General features: G+C 42.0%; 1 protein-coding gene and 1 non-coding gene across 3 annotated transcripts in view; both read right to left on the bottom strand.

Moving 5' to 3' along the window:
• Positions 1-563: 563 nt before the first annotated feature.
• KAT14 (lysine acetyltransferase 14) overlaps positions 564-25,511 on the bottom strand; it is a 41,259-nt gene continuing 16,311 nt past the window's right edge. For both annotated transcript variants that reach the window (XM_019710719.2, XM_019710721.2), the window contains exons 7-10: positions 13,266-13,402; positions 5,723-5,898; positions 4,186-4,376; positions 564-1,603 (exon numbers count right to left, since the gene is read on the bottom strand). In XM_019710719.2, the coding sequence (XP_019566278.1) occupies positions 1,430-1,603; positions 4,186-4,376; positions 5,723-5,898; positions 13,266-13,402 (678 nt within the window). In that variant the 3' untranslated portion in view covers positions 564-1,429. The remainder of the gene's footprint in view (positions 1,604-4,185; positions 4,377-5,722; positions 5,899-13,265; positions 13,403-25,511) is intronic.
• On the bottom strand, positions 22,962-23,066 carry LOC141568339 (U6 spliceosomal RNA). The gene has a single exon (XR_012491488.1). It is a non-coding gene; the product is annotated as a U6 spliceosomal RNA (small nuclear RNA).

Here is a 25,511-nt window from a genome sequence, read left to right as displayed (position 1 = left end):
ACATACTTCCAGTTTTAATTAATCTTAGAGGACACGAGTGCATGTCAGGTGACAGCTGGTCTCACCCTCTCTGCTGGGTCCTTGAAGGGCAAAGCTGGGAAGTGCTGGTTTAACTCTCTGGAAGGGGAGGAAGACGATAAGGAGTCCAGAGGAGGCAGACCATCACTGTGGGGAACCTGACAACAGTGATTGTCCACGTCTGGCCCTGGGCCAAGTGCTGGGGAGGACAAAGCGGGTGGCAGCCTTGGCTCTCAGGAGCCCTGAACCTGGTAGGTAGAGACAAGCGACAGCACAACTTGCAGATCATCTTCACGGGAGCATGATGCATTCCCCATGCACAAGCGGATTCACGTTGGCTCTAAGTACAGCCTCTACAGCAGAAGTTCCTCATTTGTGGTCCACAGATCTCTGATCCAAAACTTTAAATGTGCACAGTTTTCTAGAAAGTATTTAGTTTTCTTTGGATTCTCAAAGGGATCCATGTCCCCCAAAATTAAGAACCACTGCTCTTAATTAAAGAGAGATTGAAAGCAAACTGATAAGATTGACACTCCAGCCATAGGTTGTTACAAGGAAAGATTTTTATTTGAGGACATCTAATGCTTTTGGAAATGCTCCTGTCAGATTCCAAAAACCTGAGACCATCCCCAAGACCTCCACACACACACACCAAACAGCCTAGTAATGCAGACAATACAGGTCTGTTCACAGCCAGTTCTCCTTCCATCACTGCACAGCTCCATCCAGTGGTACAATCTAAAAGCAGCCTGCTCAGCCATTCCAACCCAAACCAACTTCACAGGCATGGCGACAAGGAGATCTCTACTCCCAGGCCAAGCCCCACGCGGGAGATACTAACCGCAGAACAGGTAACGCAACAGGTAGACACAAACATTTCGTTTATTTTGACTGTGACCAAAGTCACAGAGAGATAATAGAATCTCAGTGCCCTAGAAGTCCTACTAGGTTCAACAATAACACATCAAGCTGGGAAAAGGATTGGCATCCCTTTATGTAATCATCCCATAATTTCTCATCATCCCAAAACAGGATAGTGCCTCTCAGGTACTGCATGAATCTTTAATAGCGATCACATGTGCTCATCCTTTACATTAGGACAGATTCTCTCTCACCAAGAGTATCAGTTTGGGTACTCTTTTGTTCTTGCAAACCGTCAGGTGGCAGGAGGACAGCAGCATTTTTCAGTTTGTGGAGTCCCAAGATATGGGTCGGAGGCCTCTCCAGGAAGGACTGGACAGCGATTTTGCTGAAGGGCTGCCCACTACTCATTCCACTGCCCACCTCTTTTCTCATCTCATTGAGAGGTTTGAATGAATGTCTAATCACAGAGAAGATTAGAACACACAGTGAAATGAGTAAGGTCTATGTGGAGACCCGTCTGTCTGTGAAGAGCTGTATTCAACCCACATCAGCGTCGGAGCCTCAGAAAGAATGCATGTTTACACTCTGTGCTCTCCAAGGAGTAATACTTATCATAAAAATCTAAAACGTATTCTTCAGTCTTGAATCCAAACTTCTGGTACAGCAGCATAGCGGGGTTGCTTGCTGAGACGTGAAGGGTTACATCCTTGCCCATGCAGGTCTGTCAAAAGAGTGGAAAAATACAAGATGAAAAGGAGAAAGCCCGAGGGAAAATGAGTAGGTGAAGAAACTCTTTTAAGTATAGATAGTTATGGAAACCGGAGAAGTCAGGGACTGGAGCTGAGACATTGCAACACCTAGCAACAGCTGGAAACCGAATGACATTTTGCTGCTGATCAAAACATTCACGAAAACACACATCAAGACTAAGGAAATTGATGGTATGCTACGTGTTCTTTTTCTCTCCGAAGCAAAGGGCCAAGTGGGATATTGTATTGTCAACTGTATTATTTATAATTAAATTATATTTAAATATGTCAAACATATCAATACCAAACACTATGACAATCTTGAAGAAACAGCAAACAAGATAAGAAGTCCTGCTTTTAAAAACTAGATTTTATCCTGCAAGGGAATGTTAACAATTCCTTTCCCAGATCGAGTAGAAAAATATGTTAAATTATGTGCCAGATATGAAATATTAAGACTTTCATTTAAAGAGCCTATATAGGCCTTCTGAATCCCAAAGTGTACCGCCCATTCCTCCCATCCTCAGAACTGAGATTTCTATATTTAGCATTGGCCCAATCCTAGGGGAAAGAGTAATAATCGTTCTACCAGTCTAAGGTGAGTCCTTAGATTCTTTAGCTACAGAGTAAAGGACCCCAAAAGTCATATAAATAAAGAACTTTTCAATGAGGAAGGCACTGAAATACTGAGGTTGATAAGGTCCTTGGATTTTACCGTCCATGGTTCCTAACAGCCTCTATTTAAGAATGTTGTCAAAGGTAGACAACTACGTTCTTTTTCTCTCTTAAATTCACATTCTTCATCCAAAGGTGCTTTTTAAGACTAGAAAGAACTACTAGTATACCAAGGACAAGAGTGTGTTGTGAGTGTGTATAAAATAAATGTTGTGGGGTGAGGCTAGTGTTCTTTACACTGCAAATATGCAGTCTGACCATGGCCACCACCCAGTACTACTGACTGACTGAGTAGGGCTGTGTTGGCCTATGAGTGTGGTCTGGCTGGAGGCCAGGCACCCACATATAAAGATGAACACTCCTCCCACCCAGGGAATGCTCTTTGAGGACTGCCGGGGCCAGGCCTTGTATCAGGCACACGCAAAACTGTCATCCCTGCCCTGCCCTCAAGCTCTTGCCAGTGAAAGGAAAGGCAGAAATCCTGTAGGTGTTCTGCTAGGACAGAAGGATGAATACAGAGTAGAGGTCAATTCTGAGTGGAGTGGGGCAGAGTAAAGGAGGAACACGGTAGAAGTAACTGAGAAGGTCTCAGTTCAAGACAACCACAGCAGCACATATTAATTCCCACAAGAAGAGAGAAGAAAGCAATTCCTAGGAAGACGGTTCTCAAGGTTCCTGCCAACACTTGGGAATTATTGAGCAAGTTTCATTAAAAACCAGAAAAACAACATTTTATCATCTCCATCTATTTAAAAGGAATCCTAAAAAAAAACCAAGCTTATAGATACAGAATACAGACTGGTGGTTGCCAAAGGTGGGGGATGGGGGGTGGACAGAATGAGTGAAGGAAATCAAAAGATACCAACTTCCAATTAAAAAAAATAAGTCATGGGATGTAATGTACAGCATGGCAACTATAGTTAATACTGTATTGCATATTTGATAGTTGCTAAGAAAGTAAATCTTAAAAATTCTCATCATAAGAAAAACAAAATTTTATAACTATGTATGGTGATGGATGTTAACTAGACTTAATCATTTCACAATGTACACAAAAATCAAATCGTCATGTTATACATCTGAAATTAATATAATGTTGCATGTCAATTATACTTCAATAGTATAGGTTGGTGCAAAAGTAATTGCAGTTTAAAAGGTTAAAAATAATTGCAAAAACTGCAATTACTTTTGCACCAACCTAATAAAAATCCCCCCACCCCCCAAAAAAAGAATCTTGACCAGTAACACAAAATCATCCATATCAAATAGTTTCTAAATAAAAGCTACCAGAAAATTTCTGGGGGTGAAAATCCTTGCATGTTTTTCTGATGTTAGTATATAAATATACAGTATATTTTCTTTACAGATATATCAAAGGATAAATTATAATTAAATATTAGAATCAAGTCTTAGAAGGTTCACACCAGCTTATACAGTGACAGTAAAAACAATCAGCAATAGAATATGTACTGCTGATTGATACAGTTTAGCTAAAATGTTTAAGTCCTTAAAAACTAAAATGTCCCACTTTCACTTCTCAGAGTCTGGCGGAGCTGAATCTAAGAGCAACAGCGTTACCAATTTGGACAGTGTAAGTGCTTCAGGCTCTCACTTTTGCTATTTTCTCATTTTATTTACTATATATGTTCACAAACTGGCTTCTTTGAAACCTAGATCTAAATGGTAATCTTATTTTAGAGGGGCGAAGATTTTTGTCTGTTTTAATAACCTCACGAATGATGGTGACTGGCTTTCTTTCACTTGGTCTCACATTCCACTGGGCCGTGCTGGGAGGGCCCCCACTCAGTTTCTCCCCTCTTCCAAGTCTTTCGAAAGAGCCCAGAGACAAGTGGGCAGAGGATGAGCACAGACAAAATACCTGAATCAGATGATAAATCATGAAAGTTGCAATCCCTGCTCTTCTCCATTCAGGATGGACAAACAGAAATGAAATGTAAGCTTCATTGTACTTCACGTCGGGAACCATGAAGCCAAAGGCAATGATGACCTTCTTATACAAGACAACAACACTGAAGTCTGGGTACTGCAGGCACTCAGACAGGTCAATGCCTAAAGAAAACAGATAACTGGAGATTAAAACCGTGTGCCTTTTGGCATTAATGCATACCAAGTTGTTCAGCCTGTACTTACAGCTACACCTGCGTGCTAAGAAAAAAAACAAAACAAAACAAAAAAATAAGACAAAGTATTACCATAGATACCACACGTTCAGCTCATAAAAATAGAAGTGAATTTTAGAAAAATATCAAAATTAACATCATCTTTTCTAAGCACACATGTTAAAAGAAGAGAGGCAGGACAGGGTGGATAGTAGAAAGCGCACAGAGGTTCACAACTGGACACACCTGACTTTGAACTCAGCCTCCTTGGCCACAGGTATCAGCGGGCACGTCTCTAAATGTCTCAGCCTCGGTTTCTACAATATTTAAGAGAGTGTATCTATACTTCACAGAGCTGGAATAAAGATCTCCTGAGACTGTCTGTATCATTGTATTCTTTACCTTAGGGATATTCAATGCATAAGCTCTTTTGTACAAATACTGTATTTTATAATAAGGAGGTTAAATAAACAATAATTCCTTCCATAATGTATGGAAGGCACCTAATCTAAGGGCAGAGAGCAGTGAATGCTCCCAGAACGTTCCTCTCAGCCCCCATATCACTCCCAAAAGAGCGAGCACAGCTCTGCTACCACATGCACTGTCACATGATTATCAGACAATAAAGATGACAAAGCTCTCATCCTGATGAACTCTTACCTACACCTGGAAGAAATACATTATTTCCTTCACATTTCAAAACAGAGCAATAAAGCAGATCCACAAAGAATGTGTTTATATTTAGCAATGAAAATGTGTTCCTTTAATTGATGGCTTTGGTCTTTAGAAACAGTATGTTAAAGCTGATAAAACAACAAATCATACTGAGTTTATTCTTACTTTCAAATTCTGTGACTGGGGTATTTCGCTCTCTAAAAACACCTTTTGGTTGTATTAATACTCTGTAAGGAACAGCTAACTAAACAAAGCATACAGAATTATTAAGCAAAAATCAAAAGTGTCCAAAAGCCCCAGCTACCAGTCTGTGTACAACTGATAGACATTAGCTTATATCTAAACATATGTAGAAGCAAACAGGGTGAATCTTTTATTCTGGAAGCAGAGACAAACAGGGAAGAGAAACAAATAAAAACACTGTTTATTACTTTAATTTCAGGTTTCTTCTTGATCTTAGGAAAGAAAGAGGTGTTTATATTTTAATATTAGTAGAGAGAAACTGAATGAAATCATATAAGCAAAGATTTTAGAGTTACATGACATACACTAATTTTAAAAATTACTAAAGTGAACTATACAGAAAACTGATCTTCCCAGTTTTGGGGGTGGGGGACATACCAGGCCAGAAAAACTCCTGACACATAGAGTTTATCGTTGGGATGTGATTTGGCCGGACGTAGCAGTAATCGAGCGGTGCATCAGACTCCGGTATCCAATGAGGGTCACTTCTGTGCAGGTAGGAACGAATCTGTGACAGGAGTTGCAGTTTGGGTGGCTTTGTTTCATAATCACGCCTCCAGTACCACCGAAAATAAAGAAATTAAAAAACAAAAACAAAAAATACACTATTATGCCTAGCCATTTGGTTCACATAAACTTTTTGATCTACTTGAAATTTTGAACTATGTTGCAGTACTTTAAATGGCAGCTAGCTTGATAACAGCTACAATACTTTTCTGGTATGAACTTAAAATTTACTCTATTAACATTGTCAGACCAAACCCCTCTGTACCCACCAGGAACTCTACTCATGCTGGTAAGCCTTATGAACAGAGGGAGGAAATAGAAACAGCATCCTAATTTAATCTTCCGAGTGCTCTGACCAGGACAGAGCCCAGGGCAGGTAACGCCCAACTCTGCCAGGGCAGCTGAGAAGCATCAGAGACCAGGGGAATGGAGCAGGCTCACACACTGCCTTTCCACATGTCTGCCTAGGAGGCAGTGCCAGGCAAGAAGCATCAGGTGACTATGGAGCTGCACAGCCTGGATGGGCAACTAAGACGACGAGCTCTGTCAACCAGCCGAGACAGCCAAGACTGGGGTCTCTCATCAGTTCAGCTTCCACAGCACAGCCAGGACCATTCATCAGAAATGGTCCCAACATCTAGTCCAGATTTAGGCCCAATTGAGACATCTCTCCCATTTTTTTTTTATTTCACAGATTATTCAATATATGTAACTTTAAAATTTAAAACAGGTATATAGCTAGGATGGGGAAAAATGGCGGCATGAGGTGAGCCTCTGTGAAGCTCCCCTGGAATTTACAACGAATTGAACAACAATAACTCCACAAAGGAGTCCCTGCACAGCAGACAGGCAAGACGAAAAGGCCGACTACCGAAGGCACCTACAGGTGGGTGAATCGCGTGAGCGGGGGAGGAGAAAAGGGACAAATGCAGAGACGGAGCCGCGCGGGCGCAGGACGCAGACCTAGCTCAGTGCTCCGAGCTCGCTGCTTCCCGGAACTACCGCAGCTGCGGGAGAGGGAAGAACTCGGACTGCTAGGGCTCCGCCCGGGCTCCACAGGGCTGAGGGGACAGCATATGACACCGCTGAATCCAACACTCATGGCAGAGACCTCGGAGAAAAGACTGAGGGAAGAAGGCTGAAAACGGTGGTTTAAGCCCTCACTGCCGAGCAGAGAACGGAAGCCTTAGGCACCAAGACTAGCCACCCCCTCCCTACCCTCCCAGAGCTCGCCCTGCCCCCACTGCCCGGTGCTAAAAACAGAACAGTAGCAGTGTCAGATCAAATAACAGAATATTTGCTGTTCTGAGAACTGTGGACCACAGACAAAAATTCGCAGCCCAACTAGTTCCGGCAAAGGGGAGGGAGCTGTGGAAGCAGGACCAGCTGTGGTGGTGGTCACCATTGCTCTGGACCACCTCTCACAACTCACCCCGCCCCTGGCCCCACCTATCTGGGGGATCCCTGCAGGAGTAAACAGAACTGCTGAAACATATGGGCTCTGTATCTGGAGCTGGAAGAGCTTTGGAACATCAAAAGCTCTCCGCATACCCACATGGACACTGTGCCCTGTGACCCAGGTGAACTACTAACAGAGGAGAAGCCCGTATCCCAGGGAATCCCCCCATTGTGTGAGAAGCTGGAATAGTGCAGAGAAAACAGCACTACCGTGTCAGAGAGGAAAAATAGGCTGCAGTCGGAGAAAAAATAAAACATTCTACCAACAAGTACTAGAAAACAAAAGAAAGACCTCTTCCTATCAACCTGTTGCAGAAGCCACTCCTGTAGATGTCTAGGAAGAGAAATAGTAAATCAGTAATTGCCATGAATAACCAAGGCAACAAGATAGCTCAGAAAGAAAGTGAAAAGTCTCTAGAAAAGGCACTTAAAGATACAGAAATATGTGACTTAAATGACAGAGAATTCAAGATTGCAGTTCTGAAAAAACTCAACGAGATACAAGAAAACACAGATAGGCAGTTAAATGAACTCAGAAACACAATCAAAGAACAGCATGAGCATTTTACGAAAGACATTGAAATTTTAAAAAAGAACCAAATAGAATTTCTGGAGATTAAGAACTCAATAGAAGAAATTAAGAATGAAATAACCAGCTTAGGTAGTAGAGTTGACCAGATGGAGGAAAGAATCAGTGACATCGAAGATAGAAACCTGGAAATTACACAGATGGAAGAAGAAAGAGACTTGAGACTTAAAAGAAATGAAAGAATTCTACAAGAACTTTCTGACTCCATCAGAAAGAGCAATATAAGAATAATGGACATACCAGAAGGAGAAGAAAGAGAGAAGGGAACAGAGAATATATTCAAATAAATTATCGATGAGAACTTCCCAAACTTGTGGAGAGAACTGGACCCTCGAATCCAAGAAGCAAATAGAACACAGAATTACCTCAATCCTAACAGGCCTTCTGCAAGGCACATTGTATTGAAGATGCCTAAAATCAACAGAAAAGAAAGAATCCTCAAGGCAGCCAGGGAAAAGAAGACAGTAACTTACAAAGGAAAGCCCATTAGATTATCATCAGATTTTTCAGCAGAAACTCTACAACCAGGAGGGAGTGGAATCAAATATTCAAACTATTGAAAGAGAGAAATCATGACCCAAGAATAATATATCCAGCAAAGATATCCTTTAAATATGAAGGAGGAATAAAGACCTTTCCAGACATAGAGAAGCGGAGGGAATTCTCTAATACACGACCTGCACTACAAGAAATACTAAAGGAGGCTATTCAACCACCATCAACAGGGACAATTTGTGGCAACTAAAACATAAAAAGGGGGAGAGTAAAGGCCTGAACTGGAATATGGGAATGGAGAAAGCATGCTGAAGAAAATGGAATACTCTAAATATCAAACTTTCTTTTAAATAAACTTAAGGGTAACCACTCAAAAAAAATCCAGAACTGAAATATGTACTGTAATAAAAGAAGAAACAGAGGGAAACATCATAGAATACCACCACACAGAAATAATAGACAACAACAAAAAGGCAAAGAAACAATGGAGACACAGCCTTACCAGAAAACTAAAGATAGAATGACAGGAAATCCTCACATATCAATAATCACCCTAAAAGGAAATGGACTGAACTCACCAATAAAAAGGCACAGAGTAGCAGATTGGATCAAAAAACTAAACCCAACCACATGCTGTCTCCAACAGACACATCTCAGCTACAAGGACAAGCATAGACTCAAAGTGAAAGGGTGGAAATTGACACTCCAAGCAAATGGTACCCAGAGAAAATCAGGTGTAGCCATAATGATATCAGATGAAACAGACTTCAAGGTGAAAAAGATAACAAGAGACAAAGATGGACATTTCATAATGGTGAAGGGAACTATACAACAAGAAGACATAACAGTCATCAATATTTATGCCCCCAATCAGGGAGCACCCAAATACACCAAGCAACTACTAACAGAACTAAAGGGAGAAATTGACCAAAACACAATTATACTAGGGGACTTAAATACATCATTGACAGCTATGGATAGATCATCCAAACAGAAAATAAATAACGAAATAGCAGCCCTAAATGACACATTAGATGAAATGGACATAATTGACATTTATAGAGCACTTCATCCTAAAACATCAGACTATACATTCTTTTCTAGTGTACATGGAACATTCTCAAGGATAGACCATATATTGGGACATAAAATCAGTCTCAGCAAATTTAAGAAGATTGAAATCATACCAAGCATATTCTCTGATCACAAGGCTTTGAAATTGGATATCAACTGCAAAAAGAAAGCAGGAAAAACACAAATACATGGAGATTAAACAACATACTTTTAAAGAAGGACTGGGTCAAAGAAGAAATTAGAGGAGAGATCAAAAGATACATAGAAACAAATGACAATGAAAATACATCCTACCAAAATTTTGGGGATGCAGTGAAAGCAGTTTTAAGAGGGAAATTTATATCATTACAGGCCTATCTCAAGAAACAAGAAAAATCCCAAATAAATAACCTCATGTTACACCTTAAAGAACTAGAAAAAGAAGAACAAGTGAAACCCAAGGTCAGCAGAAGAAAGGAAATAACAAAATCAGAGCAGAACTAAATGAAATAGAGAACAAAAAGACAATAGAAAAAATTAATGTGACAAAGAGCTGGTTCTTTGAAAAGATTAACAAAATTGACAAACCCTTGGCTAGACTCACTAAGATAAAAAGAGAGAAGACACTAATTAACAAAATCAGAAACGAAAAAGGGGAAGTTATCACGAACACCACAGAAATACAAAGGATCATCCAAGAATACTATGAAGGACTATATGCCACCAAATTCAATAACCTAGAAGAAATGGACAAGTTCTTAGAAACATATAGCCTTCCAAGGCTGAACCATGAAGAACTGGAAAATCTAAACAGACCGATCACCAGTAACGAAATTGAATCAGTCATCCAAAACCTTCCCAAAAGCAAAAGTCCGGGACCAGATGGCTTCACTAGTGAATTCTACCAAACCTTCAAAGAGGATCTAATACCAATCCTGCACAAACTCTTCCAAAAAACTGAAGAAGAGACAGTACTCCCTAACTCATTTTATGAGGCCAACATTACCCTGATACCAAAACCTGGTAAGGACAGCACAAAAAAAGAAAACTACAGACCAATATCTCTGATGAATACAGATGCAAAAATCCTAAATAAAATTCTAGCAAATCGAATACAACAATGCATTAAAAAGATTATTCATCACTACCAAGTGGGGTTCATCCCCAGGGCACAAGGATGGTTCAACATCTGCAAATCCATCAATGTGATACAGCATGTAAACAAAATAAAGGACAAAAATCATATGATTATATCAATTGATGCAGAAAAAGCATTTGACAAGATACAACATCCATTTATGATTAAAACACTTAATAAAATAGGTATAGAAGGAAAATACCTTAACATAATAAAGGCCATATATGACAAGCCCTCTACTAATCTCAAAATTAATGGTGAAAAGCTGAAGCCCTTTGCTCTATGTTCAGGAACACAACAGGGCTGTCCCCTAACACCTCTGCTTTTCAACATAGTGTTGGAAGTCCTTGCCAGAGCAATCAGGCAAGAGAAAGAAATAAAAGGCATCCAAATTGCGAATGAAGAAGTTAAATTATCACTCTTTGCAGATGACATGATGCTATATATAGAAAACCCTAAAGACTCCACCAAAAAGCTATTAGAAACAATCAACGAATACAGTAAAGTTGCTGGCTACAAAATCAACGTACAAAAGTCCACTGCTTTCCTATATACTAACAATGAAATCTCAGAAAAAGAAATAAAAAAAAAATTCCTTTTGCAATTGCAGCAAAAAGAATAAAATACCTAGGAATAAACTTAACCAAGGATGTGAAAGACCTATATGCTGAAAACTTCAAGACATTTTTAAAAGAAATTGAAGAAGACACAAAGAAATGGAAAAACATTCCGTGCTCATGGATTGGAAGAATCAACATAGTTAAAATGGCTATATTACCCAAAGAAATATACAGATTCAATGCAATTCCCATCAAAATCACAATGGCATTTTTTAAAGAAATAGGACAAAACATCATCAGATTTTTTTGTAACCACAAAAGACCCCGAATAGCCAAAGCAATCTTAAGAAAAAACAATAATGGAGGTATCACACTCCCTGACTTTGGCTTTTACTACAGGGCTACAATAATCAAAACAGCATGGTATTGGCAGAAAAACAGACACATAGACCAATGGAATAGAATTGAGAACCCAGAAATAAAACCACATAAATATGGACAGATAATTTTTGACAAAGAAGCTAAAACATACAATGGAGGAAAAGACAGCCTCTTCAATAAATGGTGCTGGGAGAATTGGATAGCCACGTGCAAAAGAATGAAACTGGACTGCTATTTGTCACCATGTACCAAAATTAATTCAAAATGGATCAAAGACTTAAGCATAAGACCTGACACAATCAACTGCATAGAAGAAAACCTAGGTACTAAACTTATGGACCTTGGGTTCAAAGAGCATTTTATGAATTTGACTCCAAAGGAAATAGAAGTGAAAGCTAAAATAAACGAATGGGACTATATGAAACTTAAAAGCTTCTGCACAGCAAAAGAAACCATCAACAAAATAAAGAGGCAACCAACTGAACGGCAGAAGATTTTTCCAAACAGTGCCTCCGATAAAGGGCTAATATCCAAAATATACAAGGAACTCATGCAACTCAACAGCAAAAAAACGAACAACCCAATTGAAAAATAGGCAGAGGACCTGGAGAAACATTTCTCCAAAGAGGACATACAAATGGCAAATAGACATATGAAAAAATGCTCAACATCACTAATCATCAGAGAAATGCAAATAAAAACCACAATGAGATATCACTTCACCCCAGTCAGAATGGCTATCATCAACGAGACAAATAGTAACAAGTGTTGGAGAGGCTGTGGAGAAAAAAGAACCCTCATACACTGTTGGTGGGAATGCAGACTGGTGCAGCCGTTATGGAAGGCAGTGTGGAGGTTCCTCAAAAAATTACAAATAGAATTACCATATGACCCAGCAATCCCTCTCCTGGGTATCTACCCAAAAAATCTGAAAACATTTATACATAAAGACACGTTAGCTCCAATGTTCATTGCAGCTTTGTTTACGATGGCCAAGACATGGAAACAACCAAAATGTCCTTCGATAGATGAATGGATAAAGAAATTGTGGTATATATACACAATGGAATACTATTCGGCGGTTAAGAAAAGATGATATAGGAACATTTGTGACAACATGGATGGATCTTGAGAGAGTAACACTGAGCGAAATAAGTCAGACAGAAAAAGCAGAGAACCATGTGATTTCACTGATATGTGGTATATAAACCAAAAACAACAAAAGAACAAGACAAACAAATGAGAAACAAAAACTCATAGACACAGACAATAGTTTAGTGGTTACCAGAGGGTAAGGGGGATGGGGGGTGGGAGGTGAGGGTAAGGGGGATCAAATATATGGTGAAGGAAGGAGAACTGATTCTGGGTGGTGAACACACAATGGGATTCATAGATGATGTAATACAGAATTGTACACCTGAAATCTATGTAATTTTACTAACAACTGTCACCCCAATAAATTTAAAAAATAAATTAAAAAAAAAAAATTTAAAACAAAACAATGAGTATGATCATCATAATGAAATCTAACAGAGTTAATTTATCCTTGCTTTTTATGTTTGCATCAAAGGACTATCCTTTCTGCAAAAAAGTACAGTTGAAACAAGTCACAGCTGAGGCTGGACACAGATGCCTTGCTCGCGGGATTTGGTACTTGTTCACACCCACAGAGGGCGGGGGCAGAAACCACAAACATTACTTCTCATGACACGCTCGGCCTCACAGCCTTTCTCCACATACCTGATGTACGGTTTCAAGATCCGGGACGTGTAAGGGCTGACAATACTCTGGTCCACAGCCAAATCTTCTGATCCCACCAAACGATACAAAAACTTGGTGCTTTGGTGCCGAAATCCTTTCCTGGATGGCAAGGCAGTCTATGAGAAGGAAACACTGGTTATTTAAAAATAAACTTGCTCAAAGGATTGATTGGTTTAATGCCACAGAGAATTAGTACTTAAGGCATTTTTATGTCACAAAGTAGGTATTTTTACATTGTATGTTTGAATAACTCGAGTTTCAACAAAAAATTCATAGGTACTTTTACAAAAAATTTGATATGCAAAACTAATCCTGGTCGCAATAGTTTAAAATCAAAATAACTCAAAAAATTGTAAAGTTATTTAAGTGACTGCAATGCATTATTGAGCACTGAATTTACAGCTTCTCTAGGTTTCATTTTGTCTATATTACACTGTCAGTTTGTTCATCAAATATTAAACAGCATTCGTGACGTGTAGGTAACATACACATGGGTCATGTTTTATGAATAGTTCGTTATTCAACCAGCCATGAGGGCCAATTTTTGCTGTACCTGTATATGGGTTTATTATAATATGTCTCCACTGCAATGAGTTAAGTTTGACAAAAGTAGGCCTGATGTAAATTACATTCTAAAAGAAATCACAATAGTAGAGAGGTTCCACCAGAGGTCCAATGAGGATGTGGTCTTTGCACCTTAGGCAGGTGTCCTAACTGAACTGGTGGGTTTCGCACTGGGAACCAAGTGGAGATGTCTGTTCTTCACTGAGTGTTGCTCCAGAGCCCTCAGTCATGTAGTAAGAGAACATGTGATGGAAGAGTAAAAGGCACATTTATAAAGTAGTTTGCCAAGTGTTGGATAAAGTTTAGAAACTTGAGTTGTTTTTGTAGAATCAGTTTGCTCTTAGCCTAGAAAATAACTTTGTTGGAAGAAGAGCAAGAATTCCTTCTTTTATAATTTGTTCTCTATTATTGTCCCAAACTGGACACCAAAACTTTCAAAGGCCAACTTTGAAATTCTACCAGGACTTTAAGTTTCAAAGTGAAATTGAAAGCTGTGGTATATAGTTTCAAATATGGCCCCAATATTTCTTCCCCTGCCTCTGGTACATGTGGTTCCTCATATCAAAAGGCAGAGTCAATTTCCCCTTCCCTTGAATCTAGGTGGGCCTGTGACAGGCTTTGATCAGTCAGAATTGGCAGACGTAACATTCTGGGACTTCTGAGCCCACGCCTTAAGAAGACTGACAGCTTCCACTTTTTCCCTCCTTGAGTCCAGCTCCTTGTGTCCAGGCTGGACCACTGAATGACTAGAGGCCACATGGAGACAGGCTCTGGAGGAAGAGAGGCCATCGTGTTCATTCCAGTCCTGACCCTGCTCCCAGCTGAATGCAGCCACAGAAGAACCACCCATTGAGTCCAGTCAACCCACAGAATCAGAAGAAATATTAACTAGTCATTGTGTTAAGCCACTAAGTTTTGGGATGGTTTGTAATACAGCAATAGATATCTGAAACACTAGACTATGAAATATTACCTGGTTAATGTGTCAAGATGAGTCCTGGAGAACGTTATAGATGTTTTATACTACCCCAACTTCTTTCCATCGCCACTGCTTTCTCCCAAATCTAAACCACCCTCAACTTCTGTCTAGATCACTGCCTCCTATCAGTCTCCCTGCTACCTGCCAGTCTCACCCCATTATCATCCTTTCCCCACACAAACCAGATTCCTCCTTTAAAAACCAATAAATTCACCTCCCATAATGGAAACTCCTACATGGCTTCCCACTGTATGTTCATAATACAATTCAAACTTTGTCCATGACCCACAGGATCTGGCCCCTCTGTAGCCTCATCTCCCACCATCCCCTTCCTCAGTCATCACTATGTTCCAGCCTCATACACCAAACTAACTCCCGCCTTAGGTCCTGGGCTGGGGCCTTCTGCCCAGAACCTTCCTCAGCCTGGCTCTTCCTTGTGGATCAGGACTTGGTTCACGTGTAACCTCCACAGAAAGTCTGTCCTTAACTACCCCATCCAAAGTGGTGCCACTGCGCTCTGCCCCACTGCCCCACAGCATTCAACCTGTCGGAGGTGATCCTGCTTGTTTAGGGAGTTAGTACTGTCATCTCCGTGCTCACAGATGGCAGTTACATTAAGGGTGGGGGACATTATCTGTCTTCATTCACTGCAGTATCGCCAGGTAGAATAGTGCTTGACACATATGAAGTACTTACGTTAGTTGAATAACAAAATGGTGGAGAAAAAAGCACCCCAAAGTCAAGTAAGTTTGGAAAATGTTAAATGAGCTTCTTCTGGGTCAAATGGAGAGGTAGGTGGGCTGCTGGGTCCCTTCCCCAAACCCAATCTGGGAGATGCCAAAAAGTGAGAGGGAAGACAGAACACAAAGGTTGTGAGAAACCATAAGGGAGATCAAAGGTGGCTGGGTACAGGTAAGGTGGCAAAGGGCAGCCTTGAGCAGAGAAAGGATCTGCACCACAATGGGGATGAGGGAGCTTCCTGTTTAGGCCACTTCCTCTGCTCTGGATGGATCTCTGCCAAACCACTTTGCCAGCAAGCGCTACCTAGCGGGGGGTGATATTAGAACAGCGCTGGAGCATTCCTGAGATGTAGGGTACAGACCCTCAGGACAGCCCTTGAGCATTCCATAACCCCACAGCAATAACAGCATAGGGAGATAAAAGGAACACAGGGGCCAGATGTCCTGGGAGGTTCCCTGAGGGGAGGTTCCCTAAATGTGGAAAAGGTGAAAAATGGGAAGTGGTGGAGCCCAGAGCCTCCCATTTTACAAAAGTTGCCAAGAGGGTGACAAGCTAGGAAGCAAGCTATTGCCCCTCCGTCCAGGTGTATACAGCCAGCAAAGGCAGCTGGTACTACTAAGGTAAAATGCATTCACAAGGAATAAAACCAAGAAGTAAATAAGTTGTTAAAACAAAAAAGATAGCAAAGTAAACAAACTGTACTGGAAAAGGCAGGAGTAATTTACCAGACAGACAAAATTATTTTAAAAGCACAATAAGTAGTCATCAGGGAAATGCAAATCAACACTACAATGAGATAACACTTGATACCCACTAAGATGGTGTGGGGGGCGGAGCCCCAGAAAGCAGTTTCCAGGCTCTCGGCCTCACATAGAAAGGTGTTGGCTCAGGTAGTAAATGGCCAACTGTGATTGCATGGCCATCAGCTGTGGCTAGTTGGCCGTCAGCTGTAACCAGTGAGCCATTGGCCACAATATAACTGCTGTGGCTACGCTAGCAGAGAAGAGAGAAAGTGTGGCCTAGCAAGAAGATGGCGGCTGGGCTGGCAAGCGCGGATGGCGGTTTGCGGACAGTGTGGATCCAGCCTCCAGTGAGAGTATAGTGCCGCCAGAGAGAATATAGTGGTATGACTCCCCTACCTATGGCTCCGTGGGTGTTCCTTTTTGGCCTCACCATATCCTGCGTTCTTGTGTGGGGAGCGGGACCAGAGACCCCACCGGGTCCCCTGCACGACAGATGGCTACAGTCAAAATAACAAGCATTGGTAAGGATGTGTGGAGAAATCAGAATCTTCATACAGCACTGGTGGTAATGTAAGATAGCGCAGCCATTTTGGAAAACAGCCTGGCAGTTCTTCAAAAAGTTAAAAAGAATGTTACCATTTAACTGGGCAATTCCACTCCTAGGTACATACCTAAGAGAAACTGTGGTTAGTAGTCACATAGCAGGAGCCTGCAGCTAGGGAAAACAATCTTGAGTCACATCTCTCGGCCAGTAAGAAACAATGAGCGGATAATTGCAGAACAGAAATAAGTGGGTCCAGGAAAGTCCCTAAAGTGATGCCTGCGTATTAGTTAAAAGAGCTGTCCGAAGTTAACCTTTCATAGTAAAAAACACACTGCTAGGTGGAGATTTAAGATGTTAGTGAGACATGTGACATATGAAGTAGCGTGTAGTTATACTGTGCAAGTGCAGGGAAGGACCCACCTCAACATACTTTGGATGGCCCCTAACCCTAAGAGCCTATGAAAATACTGTATGTGTAAACCTCGGGGAGCCACATCCATTCTCATCCAGAGTGTGCTCCCTTTCTGCATCATGCTTTCACTTTAATAAAGCATTCTCTCTACAAAACTGTTTTGCCCACTCTCTTAATTTCTATGCTGAGAGGGGCAAGGACCCCTGTGCCAGTAACAAAATGAAAACATGTCCACATAAAAACTTGTACACAAATGTTCACAGAAGCATTATTCACAACAGCCAAAAAGTGCAAACAGCCCAGTGTGCATCAACTGATGAATGGATGAACAAAATGTGATATATCGATACCATGGGATACTATTTAACCATAAAAAGGAATGAGGTACTAACATATGCTACAACATGGATGAATCTTGAAAACATTATGCTAATGAAGGAAAGCAGTCAGAAAATACCACATATTATATGATTCTATTTATCTGAAATGTCCAGAAAAGGTAAATCTATAGAGACAGAAAGATTAATGGGGGCTTGCTGTGTGTGGGGGGGAAGGGGGGAGAAGGGAGGCTGGGCAGTAACAGCTAGAGTTCAGGGTTTCTTTTTAGGGTAATGACAATGTTCTAAAATTAATTATGACTACAGTTACACAACTCCATGAATATATTAGAAACCACTGAATTACACACTTTAAATGGGTGAATTGTATGGTATATGAATTGTATCTCAATAAAGCTATTTTTAAAAAGCATAATAAATAGGCTCCAAGGTAATAAAGACTGGAAACAATAGAGAAGTTATGAAGCATTTCTTATTCATTATCAGATAGTAAATACATGATCACTGAAATAAAGCACTCAGTAACTGATGTGAGGGAAGGTTGAGGATCTCTTCAAAAAGGCAAAGGAAGAGATAAAGAAAATAAGTAATATCATATTTCCCTGAAAATAAGACCAGGTCTTATATTAATTTTTGCTCCAAGACACATTAGGGCTTATTTTCGGGTGATGTCTTATTTTTTCTTGTCCATGTAGCCTGCTCGTAATGCATTGGCAGCACAGCTGTCAGTGATTTTATCCCAGGAATTCTTCACCCAAGTCACGACCTCTTGCAGGCTAGCTTCACAAAATTTCCACGCTGATTTCTCTCCATTCTATTGTCAGTGTAGTCATTGATTTCTATGCACAAATGGTCCTTGAATGGCTTATTTATTGCAATATCAAGAGTCTGGAGATAGGCAGTCATTCCTGAAGGAATCATTACTTGATCTAGTCTTCTCTCTGCAAGGAAGTTCTTCATGTCTTTAGTGCGGTGAGCACTGGCTGAATCCCAGACTAGCAGACCTCTTTGGCCACCTCGCAAAACAAGTGGCAGCATTAAATTGACCCACCTCCTTATAACTGCTTGTGTGCACCAGGCTTTTTTGGTTTCAAGAACATAAATGCCTGAAACACGTTCAACCTTATCTTTCTTGCCCTTAGTGATGATTAGAGGTGGGGCTTTCTTTCCATCCAGACGAATGGCCAAAATACAGGTAACACGTGCACTTTTGTAACCAGTGGAGGGAATGTAGATTGACGAGGCGCCCCTCTGATCAATTGTTGTTTGAGATCCTTGGCCCATAAACACTGCAGTTTCATCCATAGCAATCAAGTTGGAGAGTGGGCGTTTAGAAAGGTCGATGCCATCAACAAAGGACTTGAATACAAGTGCACATTTAATAACTTCAGTATCTTCCAGCTTGAACAGTGTTGTTGATCTTAGAGACAGTTCATATTGCTGAAGGAAGCCATCCAGCCAGTGTTGTGATGCTTTGAATTCTTCTGGGGATATTTCTAACTGTGGTGCCATTGCAAGGGCAAATGCTTGAATATCAGCCCTGCGCACAACCAAGGTCTTTGCTCTCCTGTCAGCAATCCATTCACAGATGATGTTTTCCAGCTCAGGAAATAATGGTTGCTGACCTGACCCACACTTGCGCTTCTTAGCATTTCCCTCATCCACTTGTTGACTGAGGTTATCATGCTCTGCTCGCCATTTTTGGACCATTCGGAGATCCAACTTCTCTTTGCAAAAAGCGACTGTTGCCCTGGGAGTCCTCCACGATTTCTTTCTTGTACTCGATGGAATAGCTCTTTCTTTTTGCACTCATCTTGTCTGGGGGTCGAAATATTAATCCTTTTTAACGTACCATTAAATCAAGTATTAATTGAAGACTTACGAGGCAGGAGTAGCAACAAAAATGATGACAGGTAAGAATGACGGTCCACACAAAAGTGACGAAAAATTGCAGGCACCAAAATTCAGAAAACGTTTATTTCACTCGAGTGCACTAACTATACCCATTACAACACACGACGTATTGAATTATGAAAATTCATGTTAGACACAACCACGTCCGTTCGTTATCAAGTGCACATATTATTCATGTGTTATGTCTGTGCTCCAATTGGTCATTCAGCAATAAATTCGAGTTCATCTGTTTACATAGGCATTTACCTCTCGTCATTTACCTTCGGTATTTACAAATACTTTATTATAATTTATATTATCATTTATTTTAAGTATTAATGTCAATAACATTATTTAATTATATAGTAATATTATGTTGTAATTCAACATGTTTATCGTGTGTTGCAACGGATATACTAAACGCATCCGTCTGGCTGATGATCTTAACTGGGACTTATTTTTGGGGTGGAGCTTATATTATAAGCACCCTGAAAAATGTTAGGGCTTATTTTCTGGTTAGGTCTTATTTTCAGGGAAATCCGGTAGTGTCAATATCTGTATTAGGAGTGTAGAAGGAGAGGAAAGAAATAAAAGGGGAATATATTTAAAGAAGCAATGATGAAGAATTTCCCAGATTAAAGAAGCATATAAGAGGACTTCTCGTTTCCAGTCCAGCACATAAGGAGATTGGAAGTCACTACTGTATCCTAACAACAAGTAAAAAGTTGAGCAAACTGAGGATCAACAACTCTTCTTCAATCCATCAGAGAACTGAGGTCATAGGGCAAACTGCTGCCCCCAAAATTGGAAAGATGAACAGGCAGATACAGAGAATCACAACTTATCAGAGCAGAAATCCATGAACAGAAAGCTCTGGGAACAAATGCCAGGTAGAAAAATCCAAACTGCAATTGACAAATCGCTGGAGGCTCAGTGCAGACAAATCGGAGAAAAATCTCGGGGTCTGGGCAGGTCCAGAACATGACACATTTTTGTGAGTTTTACTTCCAGGAGCTCTACCAGGTTTTCACAGTAAGGATCAAAGAAAAATCCCCTCATGCTTCCAGCAAGAGGAGGGGGAAGTACCCATTTTGAAATACAACAGAGCACAGTGTATTCTGTTTTTCTTAATAAGGCCTGCCTCAAGAGAAACAATTTTGCCAGAGACTAACCTATTGGGTTTTTAATAAGTAGTTTATTAAAAACATTTCTCAAAAAAAAACCAAAAAAAAAAACATTTCTCCCCTGGTTTTATTGAGAAACAACTGACATACATCGCTGCATAAGATTAATGTGCATACAGCATGATGGTTTGATATACATTTATTATGAAATGATTACCACAATAGGTCCAGCTAACATCCATCTTTTCATATAGATCTACAATAAGAAGAAAAGAAAAAATTTTCTCCTGGTGATGAGAACTCTTAAGATTTACTCTTGTTAACAACTTTCCTTTACATCTTACAGCAGTGTTAGTGTGGGCACAGAGCCAGGAGTGCAGTTTCCAGGCTCTCGGCCTCACGTGGAAAGGTGCTGGCTCAGGTAGTAAATGGCCATCAGCTGTGGCTAGTTGGCCATCAGCTGTAACCAGTGAGCCACTGGCCACTAATATAACTGCTGTGGCTACACTAGCAAAAATTGGGCTAGCAAGAAGATGGTGGCTGGCAAGTGCAGATTGCAGTTAGCACAGCAGATTGCAGCTAGCAAGTGACGTTGGTTGGCAGAGAGAAGTGGACGGCAGGTTGCGGATCGTGTGGCTCCTGTTTCCTGTGTCTCCAACCCAGCTGCCAGTGAGACTATAGTGGTATGACTCCCCTATCTGTGGCTCTGTGGGTGTTCCTTTTTGGCCTCACCATGTCCTGCGTTCTCATGTGGGGAGTGGGACCAGAGACCCCGCATGACACCCTGAATGACACATGGCGCAGTGAGCTGGATATGGTGCTAGCCAAAGCTCTCCAGAGGGCGGTGGAACGGTTTGTGTGTATGAACACTCAGTCTCAGGAAGACTAGGAGGAGCAGCTGCCGGAGAGCTGGATCCCCGTTGAGGGGTGGGAAGACGTGGACAGTTCCCCAACCAGCATAGACCGGAGAAAGCAAAGGTCATTGTGGCCCTGTGGGTTGGGAAGTGCTTTCTGAGGCCCTCACCCCCAGGTTGGGGAGGAATTGGAGCCCTGCGGAGACGGCACACATTGTGAGGCTAATGCACTGCCCTGGCGAATGACTGTGGACTATGGGGAATGGACTCCATCCCTAATTTAATGGACCGTTTGACTGTTAGCTTGGGAACGTACCACCATGTAGTGGAACTGGCGGATGTTTGCTTTTCTGTCTCGACCAGCTGCCGTGGAGAATATGTGAGAAAGACTAGCAGTGCACTGAGAACCCTGGCTGTGCCCAGAGAGAGTGGGAGTGCCCTGAGTGCCCTGGCTGAGTCCAGGAAGTCTGGTTGAGCTCAGACCCAGGAAGTCTGGCTGTGCCCAGAGAGAGTGGCAGTGCCCTGAGAGGCCCGGGCTGTGTCCAGGAAGTCTGGCTGAGCACAGAGAGAGTGGCAGTGCCCTGAGAGACCCTGGCTGTGCCCGGAGAGACTGGTGATACCCTAAGAATCCCAGGAAGTCTGGCTGTGTCCAGAAGGACTGGTGGTGCCCTGAGAAACCCTGGCTATGTCCAGGATATTGCATTCACCTCCAGGCTCCTCGCACAGGGCCCCTCGCGGAAGACACTTGTCGCGTAGATTGTGAGGCAAGACCCTGTAGGGGTGGAGTGTGGGGACAGAGCCAAGAGTGCAGTTTCCAAGCTCTCGGCCTCACGTGGAAAGGTGCTGGCTCAGATAGTAAATGGCCATCAACTGTGATTGGATGGCCATCAACTGTGGCTAGTTGGCTGTCAGCTGTAACCAGTGAGCCATTGGCCACTAATATAACTGCTGTGGCTACGCTAGCAAAAATTGGGCTAGCAAGAAGATGGTGCTGGCAAGCGCAGATTGCAGTTAGCACGGCAGATTGCAGCTAGCAAGTGAGGCTGGTTGGCAGGGAAGCGGACGGCAGATTGCGGATCATGTGGCTCCTGCTTCCTGTGTCTCCAACCCAGCCACCAGCAAGAATATAGTGGTATGACTCCCCTATCTATGACTCTGTGGGTGTTCCTTTTTGGCCTCACCATGTCCTGCGTTATGTGGGGAGCAGGACCGGAGACCCCGCATGACACCCTGCATGACAGTTAGCTATAGTCATCATGTTGTACATTAATTACATCTCCAGTACTTATTTATCTTATAACTGGAAGTTTGTACCTTTTTTGACCGACCACCTGCCTCCAATTCCCCCTCCGCCACCCTCTGCCACTGGTAACCACAAGTCTGATTTCTTTTTCTATAAGGTTTTTTTTCTTCAGTTCCACATATAAGTGAGATCATGCAGTATTTGTCTTTCTCTGACTTATTTCACTTAGCATAATGCCTTAAAAATATGGAAGGCTTCACAAATTTGCACACCATCCTTGCACAGGGGTCATGCTAATCTCCGTATCGTTCCAATATTTGTATCATGTATTGCCAAAGTGAGCACACTGGGGTTTTATCAAGCCTAATCAACCTGTGGAAAGGGAATACCCGACTGCAGCTCCCTCTGGCCATCCTGTCTCCCTAACTGGGGAGGACAAACTGAGAAGCACTTGTGAATTTCACAGCCTAGGGGCACATGCTCACTAAGACAAGTAAAAGCTGTGCACCCAGCAATAAAATCCCTGAACCCACCTCAGCTCCCTGCTGCCAAGTGGCTGCCCTCCCCACAGGATCAGTCTGGAGGTCTGATCTCTAGAGGAGGTGTAACCAGGGCTCTGGACAGGGTAGCTCACATGGCTGAGGTGTGAGTACCATACAAGCTAAAGGCTAAGACCATCCTTCCCCAACGTGGCAACCAGGGTTCTGAGACACAAACACTCCTTTATGGGGACTCTGACAAGAGGAAAGACCTCAAGGAAGAAACATTAGGGCTCTTCAGCAGAGGACTCACCTAGATAATGGGGCCGTGTATAAAATTTCAGGTTCAACTTCATTTTCCCTCAGAATCTGAAAGCACTGCTCCATTGTCTACTTGTTTCCAATACTGTTGTTAAATTGGCTCTCAGCTCTACCAAATGCCCATCTGGAATTCTGGCTTAAGTTCAAGGCCCTTTCAGACATGGAAGGTCTCAAATTTTACTTCCCAGGCAGCTTTCCTCAGGAAGCCACTAAGGATGTGTTCTACTAAAACAGAGACTAAACCTACAAAAAGGTAAAGATGGGACACAAGAAACAGGAGATTCAACACAGAGGAGGGGCAAATGAATCTCCAGTGAGGGGTGACCCTGGAACCATTGAGTATCACACACAAAGGGAAGCCAGTAGAGTGACAAGTGTGACTCAAGGGATAGACATACTGAGGCTTTCATCGTAAGTCCTTGTCACCACCAGACCGACTTTTAACTCTAAGAAGTTGCAACCCAGAATCTCATCTGTGCCCCGCTTGGTTTCACCATGCACTGAGAATGTACTCCCTCCATGTTCGTTCCCTGGATAGGCTGAGGACATTCACCCCATAAATAACTGCTGTGACCTCTGACAAGCTGGAGGGAAGAAAGTCAGACCAAAGGCAAGAAATACAGAGAACCCCACTCCTCTGGTTCAGACTTCTACCACATTCCCTGGTATACGCTGCAGCCCTGCCTGATGCTCAGACAGTGGTGGGCCTTATGTCTCCCAGGACTTCCTAATGACCTTGACCACTGACTTCTCCAGGAGCAGCTCATAGAAGCTACAGCCAGAACATGACTGTATCAGTTTCCTGGGGCTGCTGTATCAACATTCCACAAACTAAGTGACTTAAAACAACAGAAACATACCCTCTCACAGTTCTGGAGGCTAGACATCAGAAAGCAAGGTGTCAGCAGGGACATCCTCTCTCTGAATGCTCTGGGGGAGAATCTGTGCCAGGCCTTTCTCTTGGCTTCTGGTGATACCGACAATCGTTGGTCTTCCTTGGCTTGCAGAAGCATCGCTCTACCTCAGTTATCACATGACATTCTCCCTGTGTGTCTGTCTCTATGTCTCTTCTCTTCTTACAAGAACGCTGGCCATATTGCATTAAGGGCCCACCCTATTCCAGTATGACCTCGTCTTAACTAATTATATCTGCAAGGGGCCTATTTCCAAATAAGGTCACATTCATGAGTACCAGGGGTTAGGACTTCAATATATCCTTTTGGGGGACACAATTCAATCTACAACAATGACCCACAAAGACTGTTTAGCTTAATTTCTCCTGGAAACCTTCATCTAAGAGGCAATTTCCTTACACAGCTAGATTTGTGCCTCCTACTTCATTTTTTAAAAAAACTAAAAGTATATTGTTGAGGAATATAGACATTAAAAAAGCTGAGGAATGATTAACACTAAAAGTCAGAGAATGGCTCCCTCTGGGGGGAGCAGACAGTGCACCAAAGGACTTCTCAGGTGTTTGTAATGCTGTTTCTTAACCTAGGAGCTAGAAGCACAGGCATTTATTTTATTAATCTCTATCCTATACCCATATGTTCTATGCGTTCTTCTATGAGTATGACACATTTCATAATTAAAAAAATAAAACATAGAGATTAAAAAGACAAGAACAAAGAACAGGTGAACAGATGACAACAACGAAAGCATATGAATGAGTGGCAAATGACAGACCAGAGAGCCAAAACCTAAGGCAGCAGTGAAGACAGGCCAGCAGCAGTGTGACTTACACACTAGAGTCTCAGGAAAGTACAGCAATTGGAGGCACCAGGTCCTGCCAAAGTTGACTAATTAAGAGGTTAAAGCCCCCACTGCACACATCCAGAAATGATCTCTCCTTCTATGGTAGAAGACTAGATTCCCTGGAGAGGCTCAAAAGAGAGATTCTGGAGAGAGGGGCACCTGACACAGCCAACAGTGGAAGTACAGTCCTGAAAACAGGGTAACTCAGTGGAAGTTTACCAGCTAAATGGTCGGC

Source organism: Rhinolophus sinicus, linkage group LG13 (genome assembly GCF_036562045.2).
Source record: "Rhinolophus sinicus isolate RSC01 linkage group LG13, ASM3656204v1, whole genome shotgun sequence".
NCBI classification, from domain to species: domain Eukaryota; kingdom Metazoa; phylum Chordata; class Mammalia; order Chiroptera; family Rhinolophidae; genus Rhinolophus; species Rhinolophus sinicus.
The sequence above is the reverse complement of the archived record's forward strand: the minus strand, read 5'-3'. Positions and strand labels throughout refer to the sequence as shown.